Below are 21,144 nucleotides of genomic sequence, written 5' to 3' on the forward strand. Positions count from 1 at the left end.
AGAGAGAGAGAACGAGCCTGACACAGGGCTCTATCCTCTGACCCTGGGATCACAACTTTGAGGAGAAATCAAGAGTTGGACACTCAACTGACTGAGCCACCCAGGTGCCCCTAATCCATTTACTTCTAAAGTAGTTATTAATATATAAGGACTAACTATTGACATTTGTTAATTGTTTTCTGGCTGGTCTGTAGTTCTTTTGTTTGTTTCTTCTCTTGCTGTGTTCCTTAGTGATCTGATGATTTTCTGTAGTGGTATGCTTTGAATCCTTTTTCTGTTTCGTGTATCTACTATAGGTTTTTGCTTTATGCTTACCATGAGGCTTACATAAAACAGAGTTATAACAGTTCATTTTAAGCTAATACTTATTTAACTTCAATCACATACAGATTCCTTTACTTCCCCCACTACATTTTATGTTTTTGATGTCGCAATTTCCATCTTTTTGTATTCATTAGCAAATCATTATAGCCATAGTTATTTCATAGTTCTATAGTTATTTAAAAGATAAAAGTATTTTGTCTTTATACTAGAGTTAAAAGTGATTTACACACCACCATTACACAATTACAGTATTCTACATCTGACCAGATACTTAACCTTTATCAATGAATTTTATACTTTCGTATGTTTTCAAGTTACTAATTAGTATCCTTCCATTTGCTAAATTCCCACCGACTAAAAGTCAGGTGCTTGGATCCCCTCAATATTTTCTACCAAATGGCTGTCGAACTTTTGCACACCACTCCTAATGAGGAACTTACTGCCTCCTTTTAAGCAGCTCCTACTATGAGACAGTCTCTCCTTTGTTAAAGAGGTGGTCCAGGGCAGTGGTGCCCCACACAGGCTCTGGGGCTAGATTGCCTAGGTTTGAACACTAGCTTTGCCACTTACCGGCTGGAGGCCTTGATTCCATCACCCAACTCATTGGTGCTTCAGCCTTCCTATCTAGAAACTGTGGATTATAATAGTACATACCTTATAGAGTTGTTGAAAGGATGAAATGAGTCAATACATGTGAAGTGCTTGGAGCAGTGCCTAGCACGTAGGAAATGCTATAAAGTGTTTGTTAAATAAATAAAAATTCATGAATTTTGTATGTGCAGTTCAAGCTGGCTTAATCAACAAGGGATTTTTTTTGGCTAAGATTTGGAGATGAATCTGGATCCAGGGCCTTGAATAACATCATCAGGTCATTCATTCACTGTCTCTCTCTTGGCCATGTTTCCCTTTGCCTCGGCTTCAATCTCAGCAAAGCCTTCCCTCAAGGGGAAAAAGAGATGGCAACCAGCAGCTCCAGGTATCCATCCCACCAGCTCAGCAGCCCCAGCAGAATACACATGTTTCTGCCAGCCAAGGGTTCCAGTAAAAATCTCACAACGGATTCTCCCTGGCTTGGCTTACATCCCTCTGCAGTGTTCTGATTCAGTCTGACACCAGCTGGCATCAGCGCCAGACACCACACAGACCGTAAGTTGGGGAGGGGTCACCCAAGTGGAAATCTAGGTCCCGTTCCCCAAAGTAGAAAAAATGAATGCTGGGGAAGACCAGCAGTGGTCTGCTCTACCACGCATCCTGGTCAACTTTTACGAAGGAACTTCCTACGAACGTGACTTCAGAAGACGTAGGCCTTGCTCATTCTGCAAACTTGGAAATAAATGATCAAGGGCATTGTCAGTGCAACACCTGAGTGTCTTTGAAAGCATATACTGCAAGTCAAGCACACTGCTCAACATTCCTACTTTGGAAGACCAATGGCTAGGGCTCGAAACAGCACTACCTGCCTGGGGAAGATTCTTACACCCTGTCTGTAGGACACACTGTGAGTTGGGCTGGAACTACGTGGTTTGTGTGCACATTCTCCCAGGTCTGTAACTTGTGGCTTGCCAGAACAAGCTATCTAGTGAGACGGTAAGCACCATTCTGGGCATGGATACAACAAATCTCAGCAGCCTCATGGACCCCTGATGCCAGGTCTCTGGCTAAACTGGCACTGCTCTCATGGCTGTCGCTACTCAAGGTAAGGTCTTCCACCACCACCAGCAGCATCTAGGAGCTCATAGGAAATTCAAAATCTCAGGTCCTACCTGAAGACCTGATGAATGAGAATCTGCAGTGGAACAAGATCTTCAGGGGGTTTATATGCACATTATAATTTGAAAAGCACTACGTATTAGTTTTCTAGGGCCGCCTAAACAAAGTAGCACAAACTGGATGGCTTAAAACAACAGAAAAGTATTCTCTCACCATTCTAGAGGACAGAAATCTGAAAGCAAGATGTTGTCAGGACTGGTTTCTTCTGAGGGCTGAGAGAGAATTTGTTCCATGCCTATCTCCTAGCTTATTGATAGCAATTACTGGCATTCCTTGGCTTGTACACTTATCACTTGAATCTGCTTTCACCATCACACGGCACTTTCCCTGTGTCTCTGTGTCCAAATCTCTCTCTTCTTTTTTTCTTTTTTTAATGTTTATTTATCTTTGAGAGAGAGAGAGAGAGAGAGAGAGAGAAAGGGAGGGAGAGAGAGAGACAGCCCAAGTGAGGAAGGGACAGAGAGAGAGGGAGACACAGAATCTGAAGCAGGCTCCAGGCACTGTGCTATCAGCACAGAGCCTGACACGGGGCTTGAACCAATGGATCGCACGAGATCATGACCTGAGCTGAAGTCGGACGCTTAGCCAACTGAGCCACCCAGGCGTCCCAAATCTCCCTCTTTTTATAAGTACACCAGTCATAGTAGATTAAGGGCCCACACTACTCCAGTGTGACCTCATCTTAACTAATTACAACTCTATTTCCAAATAAGATCACATTCTAACAAACTAGGGGTTTAAGACTTTTTAATACATCTTCTGAGGAGGGACACAATTCAACCCAAAACAACTGTCTTCAAAGCCTGCCATTCCTAAACGCTGTGAGACTAGCTGATTAACAAACACCTGGAACATTTTTGAAAATTTATTTTTGCAAACAATTTTGCAAATTCAGGAAGAAGATGGCATGTCTGGAATGAGGCTTGGGGATATCTATTTTGCAAGGGGATTCTTGCTCAGGCAGCACACCCAGCACAGCTGATCCAGCCCCAGTGCAGGGATGATGTGATAGCTATCTCGGGAGGTTCTCCATCAGGCTGCCCATTGGAGAATTAAAACTAGAGATGCCCAAATCCTACCTTCAGAGAGTCTAATGAAATTGGTCGTGCATATTTCCTTGCCATCAGGATTTTAAAACATTTCCCAGGTGATTCTCATCTGTAGCCAAATTTGAAGACTAATGGGATGGACGTTCTCATTTCTATATATTACAAAGTAAGACAATTTGGTTCCTTTTCCAGATAAAGAAGCAGGACAGAAGCACAAATAAATTTGATAATTTTTGAAGTATAGTTTGAGGCAGTTTTGTTTGGTGCTTATAAATTTAGAATCTTTATCTTTTCCTTATATTTATCATAATGAATTATCTTCTTTTCCCTAGTAATGCTTTTTACCTGGAAGTCTATTTTCCCCCTGATATTAGTAAGCTACATAAGCTAGCTTTCTTTTGACCAGTAGCCATATATATACGTATACACATATATACATATGTGTGTATACGTATACATATGGCTTTCAAACTTTCTATATTGTTATGTTTTGGATGAGTATCTTGAATGGAATATAGCTGGATTTTTAAAAATCTACTCTGAAAAATTCAATGTAGATGCTCTGTAAAGTAGAGCGTTCAGTCCTTTTACACTTAATGCAAGTAATGATATATATTGGTGATGATAAATACTTAACAACTCATAGCTCTACTTTGTGGAGGTTGTAGTTCTCACAAGTGACCATGAGAGGGCGACTCCAGTGGACTCATAAGCATTTACAGCTTTGAAGGGACAGAGGAAACCAGGCACATTCTCTCTGGGGTTCCACCATTGCTTCCCAAGGTGTGCATCCCCTACAATGTTTGGGCACTCTCTGACTACGGGAAGAACAAAGGATATGGGCTGGGGGACAGAAGTCTGGTGAACTGGGGGACAAAAGAGCAATCCAATGGTCATGCCTATCCATGGGTTATGAGTAGCTGAGGGCATTCATTTGCCTCAGGGCAGAAGCTATTTACCAACTTGTATAGAAAATTTTCAACATTTTAATAACCAGTACTACTGTGCAAGTCATTTAGAATGATTATCAGTCTTCTTATACATTTGGATGTAAATCTACCACCTTATTTTATTTGTAATATCCATTCGATGTTGGTTTTTCTCTCCTTTCATGTCTTTTACTATTTTTTTTCCCTCTCTTGTAGCTTTTAAGTTTTACTACATTCTTTTTTTTTTTTTTTTTTTTAGTAATTACCCTAGAAATTACCTCATGCATCTCTGACTTTTTAAAGCCTGTTATTAATCAATACATTTACTTACCTCCCTGACAATACAAAAACTTCAGGACACCTTAATTCCATTTCTTCCCAACCATTACTATCTTACTATCATGCATTTTAATTCTTCATGTATTTTTTAAATCTATAAGGTGTTATTATTATTATTTGGAGACAGTGTTTATTAACATTTACCACCTTCTTTGTCTTACATATCTTCTTGCAGCTCTATGTTATTCTGGAATCATTGTCTTTTTGCCTAAAGCATGTTCTTTACAATCTTCCTTAGTAAGGGTATTCTCCTCACTAAATGTTTTTATTTTATGTAATTTTATGTAAATGTTTTAAGTAAAAAAAAATTTGTAAAAAAAAATTTTATGTAAAAACATTTTATGTAAATGTTTTTATTTTGCCCTTATTCATAAAAAAATTTTTCCCTGAAGATGGAATTAGAGCTTGGCAATTAGTTTCTTCTGGAACCTTGAAGATGTCATTCTACTACTGTGGTCTGTGATCCGTCAGTCTGTTACTCCAATAAAATTAATCAGCCTTTTTCTCTCGCTATTTTAAGGATGTTTTTCTTCATCTTTTTGTACTGACACTATTGCGTGTTGGTGTATAATTCTTTTTATCGATCCTGCTTGAAATCTGTTAAGCTTCTGGTTTTGGTGGTTTGGTATCTTTCTGAAAGATTCACAACCATCGTTTCTTAAAATGCTGCCTCTGCTCCATTCTCTTTTCAAGAGTCTGTTTAAATGTTACTTTCTCACAAAATCTAATCAACTGTTCTGCATTTCTAAGCTTTTTCTCTTTGTGCTTTATTTATGATAATTTCTTCAGCTCTACCTTTCACTTCATTAGCACCTTTTCAGTCGTGTGTAATATGCCGCTAAATAGAACACATCCAATAATTTTAGTGATTGTAGTTTTCATTTCTAGAAGTTCTATTTGGTTTCTTAAAAAAATGGTTGTGTCACTTTTTATTGTTTTCTATTTCTGGAAGATACCTTCAAACCTGATTTTTTTCTACTTAATAATTATTTTTTTTTAAGAATTGGTGTCTGATAAGTCCAATATGTGATATCTTTCTGGGTTTTCTCTATTGTCTATTGTTTCTGTTTCTTCTCATTCATGGTGTCTGTGCCTGGTTATCTTTGACTATGTGCTAGCTATTGTAAAAAAAATTTATTTGAAGCCTAGGATGAAAGTACCTCCCTCTATATATGATTTCCTTTCACTTCTAGCATGTTTGGGATCACCATAAACCAATTTTAATGCTTGAGGCTCCCAGAAGATCAATCAAACTGCAATTCAAGCTGCAAATACTTGTGAGGGCTCATCTACTTATAAAACACATTCACCTTGAAGATGTGGTCCTTTTGGGTCTCAGCTTATTGTGGAGAGAGCCTATCATTATGTTCCCCACCTTGAGTGTCCCTGAACATTCATATCTTTCTCCTTTGCTCCTGCTAGGCTATCAAACCATTTTTAAATTTGCCAGACTTAGCAAATACTCTTAGGAAAAAGGTAACTTTTGTACTCATTCATCTCTCTGGGTTTCCATTTCCACATCATTCTCTTCTTCGTAATTCCTTACTGTCATGCCAACTCTTTGAAGGCTTTCAAGGTGATCATTATTTAAAACCAGTTTTTAAGTTGTTTTCAGTGGAAAAGATGGTCTAAATCATCTAGGCCATCATTATTAGAAACAGAAAGCTACATATGTCTTGGCACATGGTAGGTACTCAGTAAATAATGGCTCAGTAAATAAGGGGTGCTGGGACAGCTCAGTCAGTTGAGCTTCTGACTCTTGATTTCAACTCAGGTCATGATCCTAGGATTGTGGGATCAAGCCCCACATCAGGCTCCATGTTGAGTGTGGATCCTGTTTAGGATTCTCTCTTTCTGCCTCTGCCCCTCCTCTGCTGTCTCTCTCTTCCTTTCTCTCTCTAAAATTAAAAAAAAATTTTTTTTTATAAGGCTGGGGTGCCTGGGTGGCTCAGTCAGTTGAGCATCTGACTTCAGTTCAGGTCATCTTCTCACAGTTTGTAAGTTTGAGCCCCACATCAGGCTCTCTGCTGTCAGCATGGAGTCAGCTTCAGATCCCCTGTCTCCCTCTCTCTCTGCCTCTCCCCTGCTCGTACATGTGTGCTCTCTCTCAAAAATAAAATAAGCATTTTTCAAAAAAGGACAAAAATGGCTCAATAAATTGAATTAGCATAATTTCCCAAACATGCTCTTTTTTTGCCTGTCTGCATTTACAAAGACTGCTTCCTACTCTTACGATGCACAGAATGCCCATATTCCACCGCTGACAAGGCTTAGAACCAAGGCCACCTCTTCCTCAAAATTCTTCCTGTTTTCTCTACTTCCCCAAATCTGAATCCTATTTCTTCCCCAGCTAAACCCTCACAAGACCTGATCTGTGTTACTCTGGTTGCTTAACTAGATAGAAATATATTAATACAACACTTTATCTCTTCTGTGGATTTGCACTTTCTTGACTTTTCTCAGCTAATGAAGAATTCCCTCACTCCCCCTCAAGCTCAGCATACATTCTAAACAGATTCTTTGGAAAATGTTATATCCAGTACTTTTAGGTTTGATGTCCTGAGAGGGGAGGCTTTGAACATTTAGGCTGCCATATGCTGGAAGCAAGCAGTAGCTCATTCTAATAAACCCTGACATTTTATGGTGCTTTAGAAGAAATAGGGCACTCACTCTCACATACATGACTCTTACTTGAGTGCTGCAATCATCCCGCTGCAAGTGAGAAACAGAGGGTGAGAAGGACTAAATAATACACCCAAATAGAGTCACAAAGACAGAAATTGAACCTGGTCTTTTCTCTGCAAGCCCAGGGCTCGTATCGCAACGATACCTAAAACCCTTTGGAAGTAACCCTTGGTATGTAAAAGTACATGGAGTGCAGGAGTTGGGTCAGAGGCAACAGAGGGTAGCTCTGTGAGATATCCCACACACGCCTCTCAAATGACGGTTTTCTGTATCTCAGTGCTCCTTACCTCACAACCTTGGTCCCATTTCTCAGGACTTGCATGTCCACCATACAGCCCCCAGTAACATAGGCAGCTAGGTTCAACTCTGAGAATTCAGCCTGAAGGAGAAAGGAAAACAAAAAAGGATTCATCAAAAACTAACGATGCTAAAAACTGCTAACATTTATTGGGTACTTCTATGTGCCAAGTACACATTTATACTTTGCCCGAAACTTAGGAAGTTGGTGATATTATTTACTTCCTTTTCTGAAACATGAGTAATCTGAGGTGTAGAGGCATGGTGCCACGTCCCATAATTAATAAAAGGCCAAGTTGGATTGAAACCTACATGTCTCTGATTCAAGCACCTATGCTTTTAACCATTTCTAATTTCTACTTCCTTGAAAGTGGAAGAAGTAACTCTAGCTTCAGCACTGTACAAGGCCAGAGGCTGTTCAGTATGACATTTTCCCTAGATTTCTCCAGCTTCAGGTGTGTGATCACTTATCACTGTTAATGGAGCCTTCCTCGTCTTCTGCCCACTCTTACCTCTTTTGGTCATGGCCCTTCTCCTCACCCCGCTACATGGTTACCGTAGAAGCACCATGTCTGTGCACTGAAATAATGCTCTCTCAGTCACAGCTGATGGGGTTGGCACCTGACCCAGGGTGGAGGAATAAGGTCCCCTTGTATTAGAATTTGGAACTGCTGAGTGATTCATGCAGTTTCCTTCTAGGGGCTGTATTTAATACATAGAACCTGAGTACAAATGAAGACCATGTTTTCTGCCATCTAGATTGGGAAAGTATAGAACACAAGGGGACTGGTGGGGGTGGGTGGATGTCACAGTCACTAAGAGAGGGGCAGAGAGGCAAGAGGTGGGGAGCACTCTTGATGTTTATGTGCCAGCTACAATCCTGTCCTTGGGTGTTATGCAATACCTCTATATCTTTATAAACTCATCTTCTTTTTTTTCTTATTTGCTTAAGCAAGATCTGCCACATTTCTTTTGCTTGTGACCAGAATCCTATGGAAGATATCCCTCCTGCCAGATTATATACTCCCTGGGGATAGTGATGCCATGGTACCATAACCATCTGTATTAGTTTCCTAAGGTGGCCATAACAAAGTACCAGCACTAGGTGGATTAGACAGCAGAAATTTCCTTTCCCACAGTTCTGGAGGCTAGAAGACCAAACTCAAGGTGTTGGTAGGGTTGGTTCCTTTGAAGGCTATGAGGTAAAATCTGTTTCAGGTTTCTATCCTTGGCTTGCAGATGGCCACCTTCTCCCTATGTCTTATCACACTGTCTTCCTTCTACACGTGTCTCTGTATCCAAAGACCCCCTTTTTATAAGAAAACCAGTCATACTGCACCAGAGCCCACCCTAATGACCTCACTGTAACTCTCTAAAGACCCTCTCTCTAAATAAGTCACATTCGAGGGACTGGAGCTTAACGCTTCAATGTGTGAATCTTGGGGAGGCACAGTTCAACTTGTAACCCCATGCTAGAAAATGCATAGTAACAAACTGTGCCATACACACAGTAAATGCCAAAAACCATTTCCCTGGATTAAATGAATGAAAATAACTTCTCATACATATGAAAAACTCAACTACGTGCCAGATACTGTCCTAAGCTTTTTACATGTATGAATTAATTTAATCCTCACACTTGTCCAGATGAAAAAAAAAAAAAAAACCCAAAAAACAAGGCAAAGAGAGACTGAATAACTTGCACAATATCACACAGTAAGTAGCAGAGCCAGGATTTAAACCCAGGCAGTCCGGTTCCAGCCTATGCTTTTGACTGCTACACCCCACTCCTCCCACTGTTTAGCTGAATAAGGCACTGGGTGGATTACAACTGGGAATTTTGGGGACCTAAAAATAGCCCATTTGAAGAGAAAACCAAGTTTATATGGAAAGGAAATATCATTTCATAGTGATTTAAATGTATCCCCTTGGAAACATTTAACAGAATTATGACCAAAGACCTAGTCATCTCCCTAGATGGCATTAAAGGAAACCCAGAGTGCTTATGTCTCTTGCTTTAATTAATAGCCTCATTATGTTGTGGCAAGGTGAAAAGCAAAGAGCTCTGTTAATGAGTCCAGGTTAGTAAATAGTGGTAATGACCTGTTTATTAAGTCTAAAGTCTTAAAAATTCAGTCCCATCATGTTTAAGATACTCCACTGGCGAGATTACAAAGAAGAATTAGCAATAAAAGTTGTTGCTTGAGTGTGAGGAGAAAAAGATGTTAGAAGAAAGTTGCAACACAGAACAGTTGGGCACCAAAAACTTGAAGAAAGGGAGCAAATAAGAATCTTGAATCATAGAATCTCCAACTTCGAGGTGGCCAAGCCCCAGGGGCTGTCTTGCTGCCCAAATGGAAAGAGATAATCTGGATAAAAGACACACTCAGGCTTGGATATACAAGTTAGAAGTTCATGGTGTTCAGAGCAAGGTGTCTAGAATTATTTCCTAGTTATGTTTATGAGTAATTACAGGAGGCAAATACCTGGGTTGTTAGGGTAGCCAGCATCTGTTGGATCAAGTACAGAGAGGGTAGTGAAGAAAGGGCTCTCTTCTGTATTTTACTTTTGAAAAACTTCAATAAACAAAACCTGGAAATGAACTCAGAGGTATCCAAGCACTTCTCCTTCAAGGTAGTGATTCTACTGAGAGGAGAATCTCAAAGAGCAGCTGTTTTTGAAGAGCCTCAGAACTCTCACAGAAACTGTAGTAGGTTAAATTATCTCCCCCCAAAGATATGGCCACATCCTAAGCCCTGATACCCACAAATGTGGGTTTGTTGGAAATTGGGTCTTTGCACATTTACATCCGTAATCCATCTAGAATTTTAGTTTTTTGTGTAAGATCGGAGGTAAGACCCAAGGTTCAGTTTTCCTATATGGTTATTCAAATACTTTGGCACTATTTATTAAAAGACTCTTCTTGCCCAATAGAGTTGCGCTGGTGCCTTTGTCAGACATCAAGTCACCTCACATGTGATCTATTTGTCTATCTTTGAGTCTGTTCCAAGTTGTCTCAGTTACTGCAGCTTTACAGTGAGTTTTGGTATCAAGTAGTATAATATTATAAGAGGGAAGCAAGCCCAACTAGGTTCCAGTGATAACAGGTTCAAAGACAAGACCACACCTCTTGTCTCCTCAACCTGCTGAAGCAGATTGAAAGTTTTCCTACTAACCCACTCCAAAATCCAGTCACTGGGCAACGAGGTGACCTCAAAGGCTCCATCCTGAATAGACCTATTGAATGTTTCCCTAGTGATGTGATTGGTTGAACAGAATGTGTTCTATCCTCTGATTCACACTGCAATCCACCATCATGGCCAGACCCCTCAAAGAGCTCCTCAGGGGATTCCCACCTCTCTTAAAGGTTTAAAAACAAATCAAGATCTCAGCCCCTTCAGCTTTGTCAGTGTGGCAGGCCAGCTGAGAGGCTAATAAATGGAGAAGCAAGCACTTCCATGACTTTTGAGTCTTACCTGTACTGAGAAATGGTGCCTGTGGCATTCTATTGCCATATTCACCTGCTCCCATAAATTTCTCTTGGCTTTATAAATGAACTTTAGGGTTTCAGGACAGGTCTAAACATCATCTTTTATTTGAGCTTCTGTACACCCTATTGAAAGCTCAAGCCCGCTATCTCATCTGCATTACTTTTTCCCTGTCTGCTGCTATGAGGGGGAATTTTAAGAAATTTCTTTCCCTTCTTTTTAACAGAAAAAAATAACACCATAATGAAGAAAGGCTGTGTGTAATTTTGATTGTCAAGATTCTGTTTTGAAAGGGAAAACTGTCATATTATACATTCGTGGGAGATTTTCTCTAGACATCATTAAAGACAGGTAGGTTTTTGCAATATGAGGCACATATAGGGACTTTGGATTTTGTTACTCTTGTTACTTTTGGTACCTGGTATGGGAGGTTTTTGTCACTGACCTCAATGATACCTGAAAGTGCTGGATTATCTGAGTTTTCCTATTTGTGACTTTTTAAAACATGTACATGGAGGAATCAAAGAATAGTGGAAAAGGAATCGGTCTTTAAGTCTGGGGACCAGGGACCTAAACCTTGGATTTGACCTAAACCTTGGATTTGACCCAATAACAATGACTGCAGGCAGACCCCTCACTCTCCACTTGTATTCCCTTTGACTTTAAAATGAAAGAGTTATAAGGGGAGCCTTAGGTGGCTCAGTAGATTGAGCATCTGACTTAGGCTCAGGTCATGATCTTACAGTTCATGGGTTTGAGCCTTGCATCAGGCTGACATTGCAGAGCCTGCTTGGGATTCTCTCTCTTCCTCTCTCTCTGCCCCCTGCCCACTCACTATCTCTCTCTCTTTCAAGAAAAAAAAATGAATAAACTTTAAAAAAAAGAAAAAAAAGTAAATGAAAGCATTATAATCAATAGAGTCAATATCTTTCTTTCTCAATTAGTGTCCCCCAATTATCACTGAAGGCAAAATCTATTATCACATCTTATGAAAAATGAATCCTATGCATTAATATTTTTATTAGAAAGCTGTTCATTGCTTTATACTCAGCTTCAGGCACATAGTAGGTATCCAAAAATTTTTGTTAAATAAAGTGTTACTTTTATTTTTGGGGTGCCTGGGTGGCTCAGTCTGTTAAGTGTCTGACTCTTGGTTTGGGCTCAGGTCATGATCTCATAGTTTGTGAGTTTGAGCCCTGCATTGGGCTCTGTGCTGACAGTGCAGATTCTGCTTGGGATTCTCTCTCTCCCTCTCTCCCTGCTCTTCCCTCCCTCCCTCCCTCCCTCTCTCTCTCTCAAAATATATTAATTAATTTAAAAAAAAGGAATGCCATGCACTAATATTTTTATTAGAAAGCTGGGCACTGCTTTATACACAGTTCTAGGTACACAGTAGGTATCCAAAAATATTTGTTGAATAAAGTGTTATTTTTATTTTTGATGAGCAGATACCTATGCATGCTATGCAGCATGCCTTATGAAACTCTGTCCATTGCCAGATTCACTAGACCACAAAACTGAGGAGAATGTTTCCAGGCACAGAGGAGGGGAAAGGCCCAATCTAAGTTGCTAGTAACAAAAGCACAGGTAAAAAATACAGGGCTATCGGGTCAATGGAATGGTGAGATGTCTTTAGTAGCTGGGGCATGGAGTTAATGGAGGAACAGAATAGGAAAAAGAGCTAGAAAGGTAGGTCAGAGACCAGTCCAGGAGGATCCTGAACTTTCTGTGAAGGAACATGAATTTCACTGTATAGTGCATTTTATCTTCTGTTACTCATAGTTCTGTTACTTCATTACAGATTACCACAAGGTAAATAACTTCAAACAACACAAGTGTATTATCTCACTGCTCTGTAGGTCAGAAGTCCACATGAGTTCGGCTGGTTTCTCTGTTCTGGGTTTCACGAGGCCCAAATCACGGTTGTTAAGCATCTAAGCTTTTACTGGAAGACTCTGGGAAGAAACTGTTTCCAAGCTCATACAGGTGGCTGGCAGACTTCAACTCTTTGTGGTTGTAGGACTGAGGTCCTGTCTTTTCTGGTGTCCCCTGGAAGCCTCCCCCAACCAGCTACGGGCACCTGCATTCAGCATCACATAGGACTCTCCATCTCCAAACTAGTAATGGCACATTAAATCCTTCTTATTCTTTAAACATTTTTAACTTCCTCTCCTGCCACATTTCTGTCTCCAGCCAGAGTAAATTCAGTTTTTAAGGGCTTGTGTGGGCTCACCTGGATAACCAGGGTCACTCTCCCTATCTTAAGGTACATAACTACAGTCGCATCTACAGAGTCCCTTTTGAGTATCACTTTCACAGGCTCTAAGCATTAATGTTTCTGGAGGGCTACTGGGAAACAGGAAAGGCTGCAGATGAGGGGAGTGGTTACATATTTAACAACAAATATTTCTGCAGAATTTTCTAATTTCCAAGCTGTTATAGGTACTAGATATGGCTGGAATCATATCCACTAACAAAATGTCCTCAACAGCCCCCTAGATCAGAAGGCAATAGAAGCACCTTTTCATAATTAAACTCACATCCAGTTCCAAAACACAAATGCATGCAGGTGCGTGCATGCATACACATACACACACACACACACACACACACACACACACACACAGGATGGAATGCATTCAGTTTCCTGTAGGGTCTTTGGCTGCATTGTCACTGGAACTGGCACCTGGTGAGCATGTGATGCCAAGTAGATAATATTACTGAAAGCATGGGGTATTCATGTTTAGTTACTAGTAATTGCATTTGTGATGATAATGACATCTGATGACAGAATGGAAATGGTGATTGTAATCATAATTACGATAAGCTGAAGAATGCTATTAGGTCAACAGATCAATGGGAAAGAAACTGAAAATGGGGCTTGGATTTGGATGACTGACAAGAATGTACCCAAGAAACCAAGAATGTGTGGGAATGTGAAGGTAGCAGCTATCGCCTTGACCATGAAGCCTGACTAAAGGAGGATTTCGACACAAAAAGATGTTGTCCGGAGTCCTGAGAAAGGCAAGATTCTGGCAGACAGACTGTTCTGGAATCTGAGGGTGGCTGATAAGATACTAGAAATTCCTGTCAGTTTGTGAAATCTATCTGGCCCAGACTGTACTCTTAAACCCTGAGAGTGTGCCCCCTTGTACAGCCTTAGGTATTCCATAGATTTTTCAGGAGAAGAGAGAGAGAGAGAAAGAGACAGACAGACAGATACTGAGTGTATAGGAGAAGGTGGGCAGTCTCCATCCAGTACCTTTTCTAATGCTAGGTCAACTTCTGACACTCAGCCTTGTTCTCCAACCTTTCGCATTACACCCCATAAAGAGGAACTGTTAACCTATGGGTCAGGACATCACAATGCTACAGTTGACAGCAGGCAGGGTCACTGCTAGGCTGAAAAGGTAGGCAACGGCATGGGATTCTGGCTTCTCTGTAGCTGAGTGCCTGCTGGTCTGCATGGTCATCATGTCAACTTCCTCCCTTGCCTGTAGCTCCTCAAAGGGGTTCATCTCAGCACCCATCTTTCCCTCTGCTGCTCTCTCTTCCATGAGTTGGCAACCATCAATTCGGATTCCCAGAAGCCCCAGATGTCCTGCTCTCTCTTTTCATAATCGTGTTTGTTGTACCTTGGAACTGTTTAGAGATAACAGCCACATATTTAGTAAGTAACATCCACAAATCTATAGGACTCACGCCAGCTCTGGCAGAGAGCCCTGCCCTCGGGCTGGGGAACCTAGGCCGGCTAACGCTCAGTGGTGTTTCTACTCTTATTTGCTATTCCTCCCTGTGTATTTGGCTACCTTAGGAACCTGGAACAGGGGTGCTGGTAGTGATTTTCAAGGTAGGATTAGGGCATTCCTGCATCCTCCAGCAAGTTATCATCAAAATTCCACTCTAATCCCTAACAGACTGTTATGTTTACTCTTTTTTTTTTTTTATTTTTTTTTTTTAACGTTTATTTATTTTTGAGACAGAGAGAGACAGAGCATGAACGGGGGAGGGTCAGAGAGAGGGAGACACAGAATCTGAAATAGGCTTCAGGCTCTGAGCTGTCAGCACAGAGCCCGACGCGGGGCTCGAACTCACGGACCGTGAGATCATGACCTGAGCCGAAGTCGGCCACTTAACCGACTGAGCCACCCAGGCGCCCCTGTTATGTTTACTCTTGGGAACAAAACTGTGTCATTAACAAATTCTTAAAAAAAAAATCAACATTCTGCAAGTGCTGTGATCTTCACGTCTTAAGTTCTTTCACAGAGTCTCTCAGGGTCTAAGAGGCTCATTAGAAGGACAAACAACAACAACAATACTAATAAAGTAGCACTAAATACAGAAAACCTAAGTCCTGCCTGGCCTCTAACGTCCTGTGTGATTTAGACACTGATGAAGTGATGGCCTCTTTGACACCATCCCCTGTGCCCCACACTGGCCTCCTTTCCATTGTCAAACACACTGAGCAAGCTCCGGGCTTGCTCCAGTCCCCAAACCTCTAGAGCTTCCTGGAGATGGCAGCAAGCCCACCTTCCTCACTCCACTCATAGCTTTGCTCAGTGGAGCCCCCAGTAGCACCTCCTTACAGAGCACCTGCTGTACTCCCTGCCCTGTTTCCTTGCTTGAACTCATCCCCACTGACAAAACTGTACATTTGTCCGCATATGACATGATTTACATCCATCCTAATTTAATATTTAATGGTCCAGCTCTCTCACCAGAATAGAAGTTCCAGGGGGCAGGGATGTCTGTTTCGTTCCTGGCTCTATCTCAGCATCCAACCAGTACCTTGCATTACAGCACAATGCTCAAATACGTGAATGCCTATTGTAAGTGTCCAAGGTGAGCCCAGGGAGGCAAACGACCTTTCCCAAAGTTACAACCTGGTAATTACGTCAGCTGGGACCCAAACCCAGGCCGATACCTTCCACATGGCACCAAGTGGCTCGCTGGAGATGATGCGTGTTATAATTCACAGAGCTGGGTCAATTAAAGGGCGACTTGCCAGCCTTGGGCTTTCCTTGTGCTGTGACCGCCCTTGTTTTCATACCTTCCCACATCAGTGTGCGGCGTCCATCAGCAAAGCCCACGGGCCCCTACCCCTCCTTCACCACTCTGCCTCTTCCAAATACCCCGCTGCTGCAAACACTTGGCAGGTGGCCCAAGGCCTGCTGTCGGCAAGAACTGCTTCCTGTAGATTTCCCGGCACAGGCTGTGTTTTTAGTTCTGAGGGCCCCGTGGGCTCAGTGACTTCCTTGGCTGGCATCTGAAGTCTTTTCCACGGGTTCAGATTCACCTTGCAGACAAAAGAGGCTTTGAGAGTCTGCAGACTCTGAGTGGCCCCTTCCAGACAAGGAAATCTCACTCAGGAGCAGTGCTCAGTGAAGGCCCGGGCCACTGGGTCAGGCTGTGCCGAGCACCCAGCTATGACAGGTAGATGCAAAGACATATTCTGCTCATCAAAACATCATAATACTCGTGTGTGTGTGTGTGTGTGTGTGTGTGTGTGTGTGCGTGTGCGTGTGTGTGTGTGTGTGTGTGCACATGCGTGCATGCGAGAAGGCAGGGCAGGGAGCGATAAATACATAAAAACATGTCAAAACAAATATAAAAATATAGAAAAAGATTGCAATGACAAACCTACATTCTTAACTGTTCAAGTAATGGAAAATCCAAAATTAGGTGGAGTTAGCCACATTTTAAAAACAAAACAAAACAAATCATCAACAGTGATTTGCAGTTTACAAAGAGTTTGGTATAGAGTGGTTTTCAGAACCAGACTACAAGTTTGAATCTGAGCTCTACGTCTTACTTGCTGTACAACTCTAGGCAGGTTAGCCTTTCTATGCCTTAGTTCACATCTGTAAAATGAGGCTAAGAATGGTGCCTTCCAAGGGTGGATGTGAGCATTAAATGAATTAATCAGTTTAAAAGCCTGTACTCAATGGGGTGCCTGGGTGGCTCAGTCAGTTAAGTGTATGACTTGGGCTCAAGTCATGATCTCACAGTTTGTGGGTTCAAGCCCAGTATTGGGCTCTCTGCTGTCAGCACAGAGACCAATTCAGATCCTCTGTCCCCCTTTCTCTCTGCACCTCCCAAACTGGTTCTCTCTCTCTCTCTCTCTCAAAATAAATAATAAAGAAATTTTTTAAAAAGGCCTTACTCAAAAATAAATAAATAAAATAAAAGCCCTTAGCAAGGCATGTAAGTGAAAATAAGTACATAATGAATGTTACCTATCACGGTATTTAATTGGATCATTACAACAACCTCTTGATAAGAGGGTTAAGTATTAGCATCTTCATCAGCTGACAAGAAAACTGAAGAGCAGAGAGAACAAATGACTCAGCCAAGATCACAAAATTACTGAGCAAGAGAGCTATGACCCTGACTCTATTCACCCATTCATTCATTCACTTAACAACTACTATGTCAAGGACAGGAACTGATGACATAGCAGCAAATGGAGCAAAATTCCCTGTTCTTATGGGACTTGTATTTAGTAGGGAGACAGACCATTAACAATAAACAATATGTCAGGGGAGGAAACATAGCTTCTGGTAAGAGGACAAAGTGCTGGGAGGTGTTATGTCAAATAAGGGGGCGGGGGGTCAGGGGAAGGTGGCACTTATCAGTGTTATAAGCAAAGTGAGGGAGCAAATCATATAGTAAGAGAGAGAAAGGCTTTGCAGGCAGAGGGAATAGCAAGGAAGAAGGCCCTGAGGCTGGAGTATATGTGCAGAGCTCAAAGAACAGCAAAGAAGGCAGTGTGGCTGGAAAAGAGCTGGTGAAGAGTGAGTGGAAGGAGATGAGGTCAGAGAGGGGACAGTGGATCCATCATGATAAGGATTTTAGTCTGGATGAGAGGGTTAAGATGTTAGTACCATCACCATCCTCCTCAGCAACATCATCATCTTCACATTGCCAATGAAGATCATGATGAAGATCCAACATTATCACCACCACCACCATCACATTTGGCAATGAGAGAACTCAAGAAGCCAAGTTTGCAAAAAATCACTAATAAATGTGGCACTCTCACTTTTAAGGAATTTTTTTAACAGCCAGGTTTTGTTCTCCAGAGCCTAGATGTACATTTGGTAGAGATTAAGCCGGAGCACGGAGGCATGCCCTAGTTCTGTCCTGACAGTCACCCCTTCCTGCTCAGATTCCCAAGGAAGCTGTACCCACAAGAAACAACAGCAACTGAGAATCAAAGAAAAACATCCTTTGCAACCATTGTCTTTTTCCCTCTGTTAGGTCAGCTTTAAGGGTGAGGAGAGCTTTTGATGATGTCTTGGAGGAAGAAAGGAAATGAGGAAGGAGAGGAGGGAAGGGAAAGAGAAAGGGAAGGGAAAGGCGGAGAAGGGAAGGAGAGGCAGGGGAAGTCTTTAGGGGGACAAAATGGTGGGACCACCATAGCCTCCAAAGCTTTTAAGGTTGAGAGACCTAGGAAAGAATTTTGCCACCTGCAACAAACTTTTCCTACCTACAACAGATCAGGGCAAACATTCAGAAATTCTAAGACCACACCTTAACTACACAGAAAAAAAATGATGGTTAATGTCTGCTTGACATCTACTTCTTTTCCTGGCCGAGCTGGCTCCACACGTTTGAACACTATTTGGCTGAATGTTCAGAAAAGGGTGTTTATAGGATTAAGCAAACCAGTGTGAAAGTCTCCCCACATTTCTCCAGAGGGACGATGGACAGTTTGGGGACTTGGAGACTGGAATGTGGAAGCAAAGGCCACTGCTGGGCAGCTGCTGTGTCCAGTTGTATCACAGGCATGTGTGAAACTGGATGGCTGGAGCTCCGGGAGGGGCTGTCTGGGGTCAGAAGAGCTGACATGTCATAGCACACATGACCCTGAACAACCCAGGGGAGACACTGAAAGAACTTAAGTAGGCTGATGGCATTTAATTTCTATAGTTTCTTTCTCCAAATTGAAACTTGTAATGTGATGGCAGGAACGTCTTATCCATCAAAGCTCTGAGAAATCCAAATGCTCTTATCCTGCCTTCATGCACTTTTTTTTTCATTTGGAAGGTACAAAACCATTTTCAGGGTTATAGAAATTAAAAGAGCATTCAGAGGCGCATGGGTGACTCAGTCAGTTAAGTGTCCAACTTCAGCTCAGGTCATGATTTCACGGTTCATGAGTTCAAGCCCCGCATTGGGCCCTGTGCTGACAGCTCGGAGCCTGGAGCCTACTCCGGGTTCTGTTTCTCCCTCTCTCTCTGCCCCTCCTCCACTTGTGCACACACACTCTCTCTCTCAGAAATAATACATGAATAAACTTTATTAAAAGAAAAGAGCATTCAACCTTCTTTTCCTACCCACTGCTCCCCTTCTCTCCCCAGAGTTGCCTCCCAGCTGTCTCCCTGTGTCTCACCTTCTCTCAATTAATCCAGTCTGCACCCAGAGATGAGGACCTGCCACTTCCTCCTACGGGGGCCCCCGGACACACAGTGACGTTTGAACCCTGGACACAGAGGCCCTGCTGTTCTAAGGCAGCTCCAGCTTGGTGCCACATACTTTGGGAAGATCAGCATTTCAGGACTCAGGGTGCTAAATGCTGTGAAGGAGAATGAAGCCGGTGAAGAGATACAGAGTGACTGAGAAGTGTGCATGGAGGCAGGGGTAGTGTCACTTTAGGGAGAGTGGCCAAGCATTGCTGAGGAGGTGACACTGGCACAAAGAACCTCAGTGAGGAATACAGTGAGGACGCCTTGGGGAAGGGGGTTCCCCTTCCCCAAGGGGAAGGCTGGAAGCAAGGAAGGTTGCTTTCATCGTGGTAAAACGTACCCAAACATAACATTTACCATTTTAACTGGTTTTTACGCGGATAGCTGAGACGCATTAAGTATATTCACACTGTTGTACAACCATCACCACCGTCCATCCCCAGAACTTTTTCATCATTCCCAACAGAAGCTGAATACCCGTGAAACAAGAAGTCCCCAGTCCCCTTCCCCCTGGTAGCTACCATCCTACTTCCTGTGTCTTCGAATCTGACTACTCCACGGACCTCATAGAAGTGGAATCATACAGTATTTGTCTTTTTATGTCTGGCTTAATTCACTGAGCATGGTTTCAGGGTTTGCCCATGTTGTAGCATCTGTCAGAATTTCCTTCCATTTTAAGGCTGATACTCCATTGTATGGATAGACCACATTCTGTCTACACATTCGTCTGTCAATGAACATTAGGTTACTTCTATCTGTTGGCTGTTGGGAATAATGCCACTGTGAGCATGGATTTAAAAACATCTGTTTGAGTCCCTGCTTTCAGTTCTTTGGGGCATATACCTAGAAGTGGGACGGCTTGGTCATAAGGTAATTCTGTGTTTAACTTGAGGAACTGCCACACTGGTTTCCACAGCGGCTGTGCCATTTTACATTCCACCAGCAAGGCACGGAGGGTTCCAATCTCTCCCCAACCTCCCCAACACTTGTTTTCTGTCACTGGATTTTAGAGAACAGTGAGAAGGTCAGCATGCCTAGCTCAGAGTAAGCAAGGAAGACAAGGCAGGAAAGGGCAGGAAGAATGCCAGAGAAGTCTAACCACGAAGGGCCTATAGCTGTGGGAAGGCCTCTGGCTAATACTTGGAGTGAGCCTGGGAGCCTTCAGAGAGATGTGAACCATGAAAGGTCATCATCCCATTTATAGTAAGGAAGGTAAACCCAAAGCTCCCAGCTCCAGAGGCATGGGGCCTCCAAGGGTAGCCCCATCCTCCTTTCTCCCAAGCTGCCAAAGGGTTAAGTAAATGCAAACACGGGTAAATGCAGTGAAAGGAGAGATTTCCTTCCCCTGGCTGACAGACCTGACGCAGGAAGCAGATTCGTTTTCCCTGTGCAGGAGAGGCCTGGCGGACTTGTGCTTCAAGAAGAAGATGAACGTCGCCTGGACACGAGATGGCTTAGCACTTCCCATGTTCGTTTCTGAGAGCTACTGAACAGCCTGAGGCCCCATCTGTTTTCAATCTTGTTAAAAGGGCCTCGTGTGCTGGCGCCTATTTAAAATAATGCACACATGGAGTTTCTAAAATGAAGAAGAAAAAAGGCCTAAGCTTTCCCTGCCGGCACAGCTTATGTGTTTATTTTGGAGCAGGCTTTGGGAGTTCTGAGACAAGACATAGCTAATTTCTCTTCCCGGGGTTGATTTGCAAGTCCCCATAGGCTTCTGCTCCAAGCATTTAAGGCAGCTTGGTATGAACCAGTCACCCCTTCAAAACTCCACTGTGAAATATCTCCAAAGTAA

At 42.4% G+C, this 21,144-nt stretch overlaps 1 protein-coding gene across 2 annotated transcripts in view; it reads right to left on the bottom strand.

The window, feature by feature from the left end:
* SYN3 (synapsin III) overlaps positions 1-21,144 on the bottom strand; it is a 465,237-nt gene that overhangs the window by 363,804 nt on the left and 80,289 nt on the right. For both annotated transcript variants that reach the window (XM_078449497.2, XM_060656504.3), the window contains exon 4: positions 7,384-7,475. In XM_078449497.2, the coding sequence (XP_078305623.1) occupies positions 7,384-7,475 (92 nt within the window). The remainder of the gene's footprint in view (positions 1-7,383; positions 7,476-21,144) is intronic.

Source organism: Panthera onca, chromosome B4 (genome assembly GCF_046562875.1).
Source record: "Panthera onca isolate mPanOnc1 chromosome B4, mPanOnc1 haplotype 2, whole genome shotgun sequence".
In the NCBI taxonomy this organism is placed as follows: domain Eukaryota; kingdom Metazoa; phylum Chordata; class Mammalia; order Carnivora; family Felidae; genus Panthera; species Panthera onca.